Source organism: Dendrobates tinctorius, unplaced genomic scaffold (assembly GCF_039654945.1).
Source record: "Dendrobates tinctorius isolate UK_male_01 unplaced genomic scaffold, ASM3965494v1 ptg000162l, whole genome shotgun sequence".
Classification (NCBI taxonomy): domain Eukaryota; kingdom Metazoa; phylum Chordata; class Amphibia; order Anura; family Dendrobatidae; genus Dendrobates; species Dendrobates tinctorius.
The window spans coordinates 27,048,079-27,062,263 of NW_027361829.1; the positions used below are offsets into that span (position 1 = coordinate 27,048,079).

General features: G+C 44.8%; 1 protein-coding gene across 1 annotated transcript; it reads right to left on the reverse strand.

Moving 5' to 3' along the window:
* Positions 1-9,038: 9,038 nt before the first annotated feature.
* Positions 9,039-14,185, reverse strand: LOC141052617 (SCAN domain-containing protein 3-like). The gene is made up of 2 exons (XM_073549830.1): positions 12,580-14,185; positions 9,039-9,181 (listed from the first exon to the last, which is right to left on the reverse strand). Exons 1-2 carry the CDS (start codon positions 14,183-14,185, stop codon positions 9,039-9,041), a joined length of 1,749 nt encoding a protein of 582 aa, XP_073405931.1.

The following is a 14,185-nucleotide window of genomic DNA, read 5'->3' on the forward strand; positions in this document are numbered from 1 at the left end:
TCCAGAGCCATGTGGAAGCTGCTTCGGCTTATGGTCCAGTGGACGCAAGTGCAAGCACGTCGGCAAAATGATAGTGCATGCGCAATAGCCCAGGCGGACCGCTTGCTCAAGTGCCATCGGCAAACATATCACGCACGCTGGTGCACAGGGACAAAACGAGGAGATAATTGTGTCCCGTGTTGCAGTAAGAAGAGAATGCAGGGAAAGTGGAAGTAAGTATATCATTTAGTACTGGCTGGGAGATTATTGGAGAAGGGAGGAATTGGATGAAGGACACAATGCGGTATACATTATGTATTTGGGAGGAAAAATATGAATATAGAAGTGGTGATGAAATAAGATAGTGAAATAAGTGATGCCTAAAAAAAATGTAATATAATGAGCTGTGACAGTGTCAAAATGAGAAAACATGTGTAGCTGGTGCCAAATGTGGAAGTGAATGTGTGCATGGGATGCACAGGAGAGTAGGGAAAAAGAGTGAAATGTGCTATGATGGGGAATGTGTTGTGGAATGATTAATTGGTGGATTGTGAATGTGCAGCAAACATACATGTTCAAGGATAAGAATGCCATGGTACTGTTGTATATTGCAGTTTAAGAAAACTAGAAAATCAAAAGGCATTTGTGAGGAAGAAAATAATATTTTAAAGGCAAATGCAAAAATGTGAAATAAGTAATGAGAAAAAGAAAATAAAAAAGGAAATAAAAATAAAATGAGGATCAGTTGAATTGAATGGTAGGTTGATCCATATGGGTTATAATGGCAAAAAATGGACCTGAATATTTATGTCCTTCAATGTAGTCCTATTATGGTGTCCATCGTTCAGAATCTTCTTAATTGTCATGCAATCAGTGACTGATCCCTTCATCCTAAATACATCATATCAGTTCTTAATCCATAATCAAGTAAATATGCTGGACCAAAGGAAAGAGAACACGCTCCAAAGTCAAATGCTCTTAGAGGGCCATCTCAAAATCAGCAATGAAGGAAAAGAATGAGAGTATTAATATATGGATGGTAAAGTTTGACCCTTACCCATATTGAACCAGACATAATAAAATGCATGAAATAAAAAATTGAATGATACCAGAGATTGCTAAAACCCCTCCCACCCACATATTAAAATGACTAAAACCTTATAGATGCCAATTTTATGATAAGAAACGTGTGGAATAAGGAATTAACGGAAAGCCCCAAAACCAAAGCCCTCACTGAGACCCGATGGATTCACAATGTTCAATCTGTACATCTACCAGCTCTCAACCCTGGAGAGGCTCCATAAGAGATTGCCACCCCTCTGGTGCAACGATACCAGATCAATGGCTGTAAACAGAAGCTTTCTTGATATTGTTGAAAGTGTTTTGATAATGTGTTAAGTTGCTCATCTGCTTTTGCTGACTTTGCTTTTTCAATATCTCTAATATGTTCCCTCACCTAAATTTCTAACTCTCTTGTGATCATGCCAATATATAAATTTTTTTGCAAGGGCACTGAGAATAATAAATAACCCTTTTGGAGGAACATGTGAGGTGATGTAAAATCTTGTAGGATCAGCTTCCATCAGAATTGCTAAATTCTTTTGCTTTAATCATATTCTTACACGCTTCGCAGAAGGTACATGGAAAAAAGCCCTGAGAACTGGTCGTAAAATCAGTCAAAGTCCTGGAATTAGGTGAGTAAAGGCTGCACACAAGTTTATCCACAAGGTTCTGTGACCTTTTAGCCATAATGGCTGGACAAGGGGGTAATATTCATTTCAGAATGGGGTCAATTTGAAGAACATTCCAATGTCTGTGTACAATCTGAGTGAACTGATCCCATGGTTTGTTGAATGGAGTAAGTAGACGAATGGGCTGTGTTGCAATGTCTTTTTGAAGAGAGGGTTTTTTTGTATAGCAACTGATCTCAGGGAACTTTTCAAGCTCTGTTGTATCTTCTTCTGATTTGGTGATGGCTATACCCTCTTTCATGGAAACGTTGGTACAGAGCTCGGGCTTGTCTGTTGAAAGTTGTCTAAGATGGACAGATTTGTTTTAGGCATAGATGTTGGCTAATAGGTATGGATCTGATAGTTGACTGTGGATGAGAAGACTTTGCACGAAGTAATGAATTAATACCTGTTGACTTCCGGTAAACGTCCGTGGCTATAAATCCTTCAGAGTAATCTTGTACATCAATGTCAAGACAATTCTGTTGGCGGCCATGGGAGAAAATTAATTTAATATTACGGTTATTATTATTTAATGATGTCATAAATACAGTTAAATCATCATCTATATAACGAATCCATTGGTGGACTATTTCAATCTGGTCAGGTGGATTATTTTGAAAGATAACCCTCTCCCATGCCTCCAAAAACTTGTTGGTATAAGAGGGGGCACAGACTGCCCCCATAGTCATACCTTGTATTTGGAGTTATATCTGGTCTCTGAAGATAAACCAATTATGAGTCAGGATGAATTTTAGCATCTTGAATAGAAAATCAGTTAACAGTTTTACCATATTGATTTTCTCCAGAAACCAGGTCACAGCTTCGATCCATGTGCAGAGTAGAATTTCACCATGTCAGTACATCGCTAATCAAATGGTTAACTGGTAGGCCGAAAGACATCTGTAGCGATGCAAGTTGATGACCTGTGGGGTGCAATAGTCCAGAATGAGCACACAGTGACCGTGCTTTCTGCAGCAGTGCATCCAGGCTGGGATAGTGGCATAAAACTTGCTGCACCACCAGGTTAAGGATGTGAGCCATGCAAGGCACATATGTAAGGTTGCCATGGTATGGGGCTGACACCAGGTTTGCACTGATATTACAAACGGCCTTTCCTTGCTCCAAGTTTAGTGGAGACTGCCATTGCTCTAATTCAGCCTGGATACCTGTCCAAACTCTTGAGCTGTGTGCAGGGTTGGACTGACCATTGGGCACTTCTGGCAAATGCCAGAAGGGCCGGTGCCTGTAGTAGGCCGCTCGATCCATTCCTGCTTCCAGGGCACTACACGCCAATGCGTGGTCCCCCTCCTGCAATGACGGGATGAGACGCTGCATGGCACTTCTGTCCCCCCCCGCAAGCAGCTCCGTTCTCAGGCTGCAATTGGCTGCTCTGTGCGCACAGGACCTGTGATGAGGTCACAGGAGGGGAGGAGTCAGGGGTCACATGATCAGTAGCCTCCATATGTATGCAGGACTCTGCCATGCTGGTTGTCATGGTGCACTGCTCGATGCGGGTAAGTTTCTGTGTGGGGTCAGGAGGGGTTTACAGATGTAGCAGAGCCATGTTTACTAAGTGTATGGAGTGGAGCCGCGTGTGTACGAGGTGAATGTGAGCGGAGTCGCGTGTGTACAAGGTGTACGGAGCGGAGCTGTGTGTGTACGAGGTGAATGTGAGTGGAGCCGTGTGTGTGTGAGGTGTACGGAGTGGAGCCGCGTGTGTACGAGGTGTGCGGAGCGGAGCCGCATGTGTACGAGGTGTACGGAGTGGAGCCGCATGTGTACAAGGTGTACAGAGCGGAGCCGCGCGTGTACAAGGTGTACGGAGCAGAGCCACGCGTGTACGAGGTGTACGGAGCGGAGCCGCAGGTGTACGAGGTGTACGGAGCAGAGTCGTGCGTGTACTTGGTGTACAGAGCGGAGCCGCGCATGTACAAGGTGTACGGAAAGGAGCCGCGTGTGTACGGAGTGGAGCCGTGTGTGTATGAAGTGTACGGAGCGGAGTTGTGTGTGTACTTGGTGTATGGAGCAGAGCCGCGTGTGTATGCGGAGCAGAGCCGTGTGTGTATGGAGTGGAGCCATATGTGTACGGGATGTACGGAGCGGAGCCAAGTGTGTACGAGGCATACAAAGCGGGCTTTTCCCACGGACACAGGAGTACACATCGGAGCCCCGAGGAGCATTTTAAAACTCGCACATGACGTTCCACCAGAAGTGATGTGCTGGAAGCTGACCGGAATTTCATGAGGAGATTGTGACGGAACTAGGAATGCTTCAGATCCATCACCATGTCCTCCGACAGCACAGACAGCAGGATCGCCTTGGAATCGGGGATGTGCCCATAATGCCAGCCACTGTGCCCTCAGTACCAGTCAGTGTGATCAGCAGTGCAAAATGGGTGCGGTTGGGTGTGGACATGGGTGTGACTAGTTGCGAAATGGGTGTGGCTGGGGCATGTCCTAAAATTTGCAGTGGCGCGCTGTGCGCGCCACAGTCTTTGTCCCTCTTTCCCTTCTTCAAAAGTTAGGAGGTATGATAGGGGCGGCTATGACCAGGGGGTCTGCTTGCCCAATGGATATCAGTTCTGCCAGGAATTCTGTCACCGTGCGTACAAAAGGGGACAGAGCTTTGAGAGGAGTACTGCAACTAAAAGCAATAAATAGGACTGAGCTGAAATACTGGGCACAACTGTGACTACATGTTAAATAGTCATGTTAATCTCCTCTCACTTCTTGTAACCTACAAGCGTACAAAGATATTGTATAGTAGCCATCTGGCTAGTGGGCCTGTGTAACTTCAAATGCCAGGGCTGAATTTTAGTCCCATTCCGGCCCTGGCTGTGTGAGTGCGATATTCAAGGCATATTAATTTAAACACTGCCTGATTGCGGTGAGCCATGACTGCGCAGTATGAAGGTGGAGGAGTATCTATCTGCACTGTTGGAACACGTGTCTGATGTTGGGAGAGGTGGAGGCCCTAAAGGAGGTGGAGGAGGTAGAAACAGTGGAGGAACTGTTAGATACAGAGGTTTGTCTCAGAAGTCTTGGGGATTAAAAGAATTGTGTAAGCAGCCCCTTTTACCACCTGCCACCACAGCTCTCAGAATCACCCCGGGGGACCCATATAGTGAGATGTAATGACCCTGCCCATGTTTGCTCATGTCAGTGGTGAAATGCACCCTGGCAGACATAGATTATTTCAGGGAAAGGGTGATATTGTCAGCGACATTCTGGTATAGAGCAGGCACAATTTTCTTTGAGAAGTATTGGTGACTGGGCAACTGGTAGTAGGGGGCTGCGACAGCCATCAACTTTCTGAAACTGTCTGTATCCACCAGGGGGAAAGGCAGCATTTCTGTGGACAACAGATTGGCGATGGTGGAGTTCAAGCTCTTATCTTTGCCATGTATAGGAGGAAACATTCTTTTACATGATCACAACTTCATGATCGAGGTTTGGCTGCTGTGCTGCGAGAGTGTGGAGTACAGAGAACAGGACCAACTGCTGGACTGTGAGTGAGGTGCAGGCGAAGACATTATGGTGGATTGAGAAAGATGTGTTTTGCTAGGTGACAAAAGCAGCAGTCATGTCTACTTTCGTAACAGCTGACTGGTTCTCACTCAATCCGACTCTGGTGGGTAAACAATTGTAGATTCTGGAGCCAGAGACCTGTGTGAGAATACTTGTAATAGTGATGGAGGAGGAAGAAGCAGCAGATGAGGTTGATGGGACGGCCAATGGCTGGCGAGGCCGCTAGTCCGCATTTTAGCACAGTGAGATTCCCACACAAAGACACGTTGATCGCACATGTGCCAGTTCATGCCTGTAGTTGTCAGATATGGCAACTTTTGCAAATTTTACAGATAACTTGTGTTGGGTCATCCATTGCTGACTCAAAAAAAGGCAAGGCTAGGCAGCCCTTTCCGTCTGTCACGATATATTTCTACTCAACATAGGTCAGTCCAGAGGATGGCACAACACAACAACACACCCAACAAGCTGGTAAAGGGGAGAGGAAGGCCCTGATGATAGGGAATGAGGGTTGGATACCTCCTGAGCTTGAACCTGAGCCAGTCCATGCATGTCTCTAATGCCTTAAGTGGGTCCTTCCCTCCCATCGCCGTCACGAACCTCGTCCCTCACTGTCACCTCACACTGCCCTTGATAGTGCATTGGCCAGTAAGGGCACTAGCATCACCACTGCAGATGGTGCAACACGGTGGGGTGACAAGCATGAGACAGATGAGCTAAAAACACAAAACTTAGCTTAACAAGCTTCTCTGCTACAAAGCACCTCTCAACAGAAGAAAGGCAACAAGACCACGAATTCCACGAAATCAGTAGATTCACCACAGCAACCAGAGAGCTCCTTACTCCAGGCTTGGTCGACATAAATTGCTCTATCACCGACAGTCAGCTGATGCATCAGGTGACTATTTAAAGGATGGTGGGAGTTGTCACCACCCACATCAGCTGACCTCGCAACTCTGTGGTTGCAGCAAGGGAAACTGACATTAACCCCTACTGGCCTGAAAGGAAAAAAACTACATTTAAATCATAGTGGAACCAGAGCTGCGACACATCCAAAAATGGATCGTGACCCCGTCCCTGCTTTGGGTTAAAGATGCGGTGCTTGTCATAGTTGTGTCTGTGTGGGAAGCCGCAATGTAACCTCATCATCTTCCTCCTCCTCCACCTCCTCTGCTGAGCTGCTCAGCTGCGACCTCTGCTTTCACACCAAGTGAGATCTTCAACTTCATCATCATCCTCTCTGTTCTCACACTCCTCACCCTGAGAATCACCCTTCTACTCTTCCTACCCTGACACCACAGTACTGTTGTGAGCTCATTTTCCCCTTCACCGTCGATGTCTGATGATCTCCCTCTTCTGGTGAAGGGAGGTAGTGAGGCTGATTACCAAACACCTGATCTGGTAGATGATGACTGAGTAACAGGAAATTCTGACTGGATATAAGGCAGCCGACGCCCTTCTGAGTCGCTGGTGATTTCTCTGCTGGATTCTTGGAGACCAGTCTGATTCCTACTTCCCAAAGATAAGTTTTTGCTCTGCTATTGAACTTATTAGTTTTGTTTTGTTTACCTTGTTTTTTGGAGTTCAGCCATCCCCGGTCGGGGGTGTGCTGAGTTCCATTTTTGTCTCTGATCAGTTTGTCTCTTTGCTCTGAATTTACCTGAGTGCTGATATAGTCTTTTTGAAGTCCTAGCGACTTCAGGGCCTGTTTTCCTATCAGACGGTTGGGACATTTTTTGGTAGGGTTTTTTATGGATTGCAGACAGCAGCTTTTCTATCCTGTCCTTTTTAGTTAGCTTGGGCCCCATCGTTTGCTCAACCTATCTTTCTATCTGTGTTAGTGTTTTCATCTTGCTTCACCGTCATTATATGTTGGGGGCTGCCTATTGCTTTGGGGTCTGCTCTGGGGCAGTTTAGATTTCCCCTTTCTTTCTTTAGGCCTATTTAGTTCTCTGGCTGTGATCGAGGGGTCTAGGGCATCGTAGGAACCCCCCACAGCTACTGTTAGTTGTTGTGGATAGGATCAGGGGTCTGCAATCCGATAGCGACCAACCTCTCCGGTTTTCTGGACTTAGCTTGTATTTTTGTTTTTTCCTCCTTCGGTGACTCATTCATAACACAGTACAGTCTGCGTTTGCCTCTGGTATCTGAGTCTCATCAGGATCACCTCCACCCTTGGTGGTTAATGTCTGGTGATGAGAGTCTGGAATCTGCTCAGACCCTACTTTGTCCAGCCCCGGATCCAACATGAAAACATTTTGGGCATTGGTGTAGATGCTTTCCTCCTCTGGATTCAGTGATTCTTTGGAGCAGACCACTGATGCCCATGGAATAAAATGTGTGAACAGCTCTTCAGAATTGCCCATCTGAGGTTCCCCACAATCAGTTGGGTATTTGGAAATTTTTGACACGGGGAAACAAGGGTAATTGGGGTGCCACCTCTGAGGATTGTACTGTGTGTGATGTTAAAGTGGGGGAAAAGGAGGAGAGGACACTCTATTCAGCGCTTGCCATCCACTTGAGCACATAATCTTTCTTAGCCTCATCTGAAAGGTGTACGGCTGTGTGACTACCAAAGAAAGAACATTGAGTAGGACGGCCAGTAACAGATGTTGTCTGTGGTCTTTGGATAGGACGAGACAGTGTTTGTTTAGTTGACCAATCATTCACATTAATACTTAACCCATGTATACGTCGAACCCCAAGTCTATTCCCACTTCCACCACAACCTCACTTTTTCCCACTCATGCTGTAAGTAGCCTTTTCCTCTTGTACCCTGCTGTTTCACAACCTTAAGGGGGTTTTACACATAGAGATATCGCTAGCAATATCACTAATGCGTCACCGATTTTGTGACGCAGCAGCGATATTGCTAGCGATATCACTATGTGTGATACTTACCACCGACCGGCTCCCCCGCTGTCTGTTGCTGATCGCGCAAGATCGTGCAGGTCCATTTCTCATCAGGCGCTTCATGCTGGCGCCGACGAGGTAAGTAACGACCGATGCTGCGTCGCTAGTGAAATCTGCCTATTTGACAGCTCACTAGTGACCATTTAGCGATGCACCAGCGATCCTGACCGGGTCATATCGTGTTCGAGATCGCTAGTGCATCCCTAAATGTAAAGGGGCCCTTAGGCCCACATCTGTCTGTCACCTGTCACTAAATAAACAATCACTATTTATTTTATTAGATAGTGCACCTGAACAACATTGTTATACCTAACAATTTTTAAGTGAAAGATAGCATTCTGATTTGCCACTGAAACCCAGTTTTAGCACAAATGATTTGGAGTTGCTAACTGGGCCTTGTGGCTGCAACACTATATTAGTCCTAACGATTTTTAAGTGTAAATCTGGTCTTCTGATTTGACACTGAAACACAGAATTAGCACAAAGAATTTAATGGAATCGTGATGATTTACCGAACAATGACCGACTTTTGCCGACTTTGAGTAAAAGTGCTCATGAAAGCAAAAACAAATCCCAATGTGCTACATTCATGACGAATTTGAGATTGGAAAACGTTTTCCGAACACGTTCGCTCATCTCTATTAAGGAGTTAAACTCCTCACTGAGTCAGTTGCTAGGCAGATGTGTGGTGGTGGAGCCCCTTGGAGTAGTAAAAATAGCTGTAATCGTTATTCCAGTCAGAGAAACAATCCCCCTGTTGTCGAGAACGTGAATATTTGTCTACTTCACCCTAACCTAACAGGTAACAGATCAGGATGGGCTGAAGTTTAATACTGCACATAGGTACTTAGACATCACTGACTAGGCAATCCGCTCTACCCTGCGGTTAACCAAAAGCCAACATTTCCATCCATAGAATACACCTTTCTGGATCTTTTTCAGGTCTTTTCTCTGTGGCCATGTTGTTGCCAATCTTCAGGTATTCACCTATCCCAAAGTCATCTTTATCCATGTTTGTCTGGTCAGATTCTGGAATGGTTTTAGATTCACAATCCATAGGTTGGCCAACGTCATTTTGTGTATACTCTCCACCCTACCAGACTCTGTATTACTCTCCTGCAGTTTGCTTCTGCAGGATTTTTAGTATGTCTGGCGTAATGAGACTGCCAACAACACAGTCTGAAGTTGGGCATCACGACATTCTTTCAATGGAGGCATGACTTTACTCATGCAAGACATGCTTCCGGCACGACTTTCCTCTGGCACTTCTCATTTAGTCTTGATTGAAGATCATTGATGGATAGATACGAAGATCTGTACTAGGCAACTACTGTTAGAAATACAATTTTTGAGAGCACTATGCAATTTAATGACATGTGAAATGAACAAAGTTGCAAAGCTCTTAATAGTTGGCAACTTTTGAAGTTGGACCAAATGAACAATTTTTCTAAAACAGTCCACCATCACACACTAGACAGTATGACCACCAGAATTAGGCAAATCAGTGACAAACAAATATCAACATGAGCACAGTCCAATAATTTATGGTTCTAAATGTGACACCCCAGAGTCTGGTTGTCACAGTGACATTACCTCTAATGGGTAAAGTCATGCTTGGAGGCAGAAAGGGACCCCCATGCCAGGCAGCATAGATTTAATCACAATTTCCTGCTGCAGGTCAGAAAAGGGAGATGCCTTATAAATTCTGGCCAGCAGAGGGGGTTGGTGAGTCAGCTAGAAATCCGCCGAGGGGGTTGTCATGGAAAGGCAACAGCTGTGAGCTGTGAGGAAAAATGACAGTTTAAACGTGAGGACGTGAGGTAAAGAGATCTTTCTGGACGATCCTGTCAGATGAAGACAGGCAACTGATCTGTGAAGAGGGAAAGGACAAGAGCAGAGACTGAGAGACTCTAGAGAAGCTAAAATACTGCATATAGCAGACCCCTGATTGAAGCGCTAATAAAGAGAAAAGGGACATCAGAGTCCTAGGCTGACAGGAGCTGTACGCCCCGATAACCGAATCTGAAAGTACAGGGAATTGTAAATTCCTGTGCATATTAATCACCTGAGGGCACGGCAGCGGATAAGGAGCCCGGGGCAGACGGTGAAGAGAACGGTATCCGTGGAATAGGCTCACGCTGACAGCCATACAGGTTAGTGAAACCATCACGAATAGAGGGTCGCAGCATAGTTATATACAGCGGAGACCCACACACAAAGCGCAGAAAGGAAGGTCCTAAATCCCCACCTGGCAAGGTGGATCCCCTGAATGCCTCCAGGCGAGCCGGACTCATTCCATCACCTGCATGTGGTACTCCGGACTGCAACCTATTACCAGTAAAAGATAAAGAAACTGCACCTCTCTGTGTCTTTCCCTCATTTATCTGCACCCCAACGTTTGCAGCCACTTTTACTATTTATTTAACATCTTTGCAATGGGACTACAGCCCTACCTGTGGAGGGCTACAACATCATAACTGCACCCAACATCCATCCTAGAGAACCAACACAGCAGCACTGGTCACCTCTGACCAGATTACCACAGGTGGCGTCACGTATTTCACCATCTAATACTTTATTTTCATTTTTACCACATAAATACCTCACAACTTTCCCCTATTTTTATTATTGGATGCCTCTGGGCCACGGACCGGGTCGCTGCCGCCATGACACCGTCCCCCATGGAAGTTGACAGGCCTGGTACCGAGTACCCCCAGGCCCCACGGGGCGCTCCATAATCAAAATACTCAAATCAACAAATCTGAACATGGACATAACACTATTGTCCAGTGCACATCATAAGAACCTAAAATGTAATTAAGTTTGTATAAAATAATATTTATTATTATATATTAAAATAAATGAACCAATTTAATACAAAATTATACACAAGGTGCCTCACAAGATGAAGAAAAGCCACCATAGAACAAAAATAAATAAGCACTGAAGGATTTATGCCAAATTTAGACCGCCAGTAAGATTGCAAAGTACCTACTGTAGCAATAATTTTTAAATATAGATAAGAATAAGATTTTTTCTATACTAGTACAACGTGTACAATGATGAAGGAAAAAGTACCAGTGCTTCAGTCCCAAATCCCATATGACTACCTATTAGATAATCCCATGTATTAATCATAAGAATAAGGCATATTGCACATTACCTATATTAGTGTCAGGTTCACAGTGGTACAAAGGGGTCCAGTGAAGCACTAACAGGGCTGGTGGCATTTATCCCACCCCAACACACATTTGTTACTTCTTCCTCAGGTGGCGTGTTGCTCTAAGTGTGTCAAGAGTGGGAGCAGAGGGTTGCATTGACAATCCAACACAATGGGCAGCACTTTGAACACATTTTATAAGTGGTCATAAACTTGCAAAGAATAAAGTTACATTAAAACCAAAGCACACCATTGTTTTTCTTGGGAATTCTCAATCAGTTTGATGTGTCACATGACCCTCTTCCCACTGAAAAAAATAAAGTTGGATCCAAAATGTCCGACTTCAAAATGGCCGCCATGGTCACCACCCATCTTGAAAAGTTCCCCCTCCCATACACTAATGTGCCACAGACAGGAAGTTGATATCACCAACCATTACCATTTTCCCATAAATATATATATATATATATATAAGACTAACATCCCCCGTAATCCGAACCTCGCACCTCCGTCTCCAAGACTTCTCTCGTGCTGCTCCAGCTCTCTGGAATGCACTTCCCCAGACGATCAGACTGATACCTAGCCCTGACCTATTCAAGCGCGCTTTGAAAACCCATCTCTTCAAACAAGCCTACCACATCAACTACTCAGCAAGCTAACTTTGCCCTGTTCCCTCCTTCCAAATATTATTCTGAATCTGCACCCTACTATTCATCTGTCTCCACACCCTTCATGCACATGATAACTGCACTTGATACTTGTCTATTGCAGGGGTCCCCAACCTTTTTTGCACCAGGGACCGGCTTCAAGCAAGACCATTCTTCCATGGCCCGGCAGGGAGAGAATGGAGGCGTGTCAGGGGTGGGGCTTTGGTCATAAGGGGGCGGGGCTATGGACAGGTTTAGTAGTCAGTGCATACTTATCATAATATAACATTTATAATGTGAATGAGACTCAACTCACCATAGGTTTTGAAGTGGGAGCACTGGGCTTGTTTCCATGTATCAGTGGGAGCACTGGGCTTGTTTTCCTCCAACAAGACGGTCCCATCTAGGGGTGATGGGAGACAGCGACACCCGAAGTGTGTTCCTTATGTCCAGTCTACTCCGTAATCTCGTTTTTGCTGCTGTCATTGCAGAAAATCCAGTTTCACACAGATAGGATGTTGGAAATGGAAGCAGAGTTTTCAGTGCTTTTGTGGCGATCTCAGGATATTCTGCCTTGACTTTAATCCAGAACGTTGGGAGATTTGACATCTCAAACATACTTTTAAGGCTACCATCATTTGCAATTTCAAGCAGTTGGTCTTCTTCAAGCACGGACAAGGTCGATTCACCTGGCTTGTTCACAAATGGGTTGCGAATCCATTCGTTCCTAGTTCGTGGGTCTTTTGTGGTTAGAAAGTAATGCTCAAACTGTACTGAAAGCTGAGATAGATGATCATGCACTAGCTGGGAGAATGAAGGTTCAGGCTCGCTCTCTTCCAAAATCCCTGCTAATATTTGAAACATATCAAATATTCCTGTTCTCACTCTCCGTCCCCACACTTCTAGTTTGGCTTTAAATGCAGCAACTTTATCTGCCAACTTGAAGGCAGTTGTCATTCTCCCCTGAAGTGACAGATTAAGTTCGTTCAACAAGTTGAATATGTCACATAAGTAAGCAAGTTTTGTGACCCATTCCTTACTACTGAAATGTGCTGCAAGTGGTGATTCTTTTTCTAAAAGAAATCTATGAAGCGGTTCTCGTAATTCAAAAACTCTGGCCAGTGCTTTACCTTTAGAAAGCCATCTGACTTCAGTGTGTAAGAGAAGACGCTTGTGCTCCGCATCCATCTCCTCACAGAGCTGCTCAAACAGACGTGAGTTAAGGGCGTATGCTTTGATGTGATTAATAACTTTAATCACATCTTGCAAAACGGTGTTAAGTTCAGGTGACATTTTTCGGCTTGCCAGCATTTCTCTATGGATGACACAGTGCGTAGACTCGCATTCAGATGCAACCTGTTTGACCCTAGTAGTTAAACCAGAAAACCGTCCAGTCATGGCAGCTGCTCCGTCCGTGCATATACCTACACAAAATGACCAGTTTAATTTTCCTGATATGTAATCATCCAAAGACTTGAATAGTTCTGCACCTGTGGTGTTGGCTGCCAACAATAATGCACATAACATATCCTCATGCACATCCTCCTGGAAAATATATCGCACATAAAGAAGCATCATTGCTTTGTTGTCAACATCAGTAGACTCATCAACCTGGATTGCATACCATGGTGACGTATTAATCCTCTCTAACAACTGTCCCTCGACGTCTTCTGCTATTTCATTAATTCGTCTAGTGACAGTGGTCGCTGAAAGAGGAACCTGTGCCACATTTTTAACTGCAGCCTCTCCAAAAAGTTCGTGGCAAATGTCCTTAGCAGCAGGCAGGATCAACTCTTCACCAATAGTGAAGGGCTTCTTAGCCTTAGCAATGCGGTTAGCCACCAAAAATGATGCTCTCAGTGCAGACACATTTGTTGATGTGGTGGCCTTCAATAATTTCTTCTGTCCTTCATGTTCACGCTTTTTTCTTTCAAAAAACTCCAAAGGCTTGTCTTTTGATGCAGGGTGCTTGGTCTGTAAGTGGCGAGCCAGTTTTGAAGGCTTCATGGCCTCATTAGATAGCTGGTCACCACATATCACACAGAGTGGGCTTGGGGCGTTTGAATCGCCTGTTGCGATGAACCCATAATTTAAGTAGGACTCATTGTATTTTCTTTTAAATGCAGCTTTCTTTTTTTTTGCAGTCATGGAGTCTTCATCTGTCTCATCATTAGGTCTTTCTCCCTTTTCAAAGAAGCTCTCTAGCAATGTTTGTTTTTTACTCAT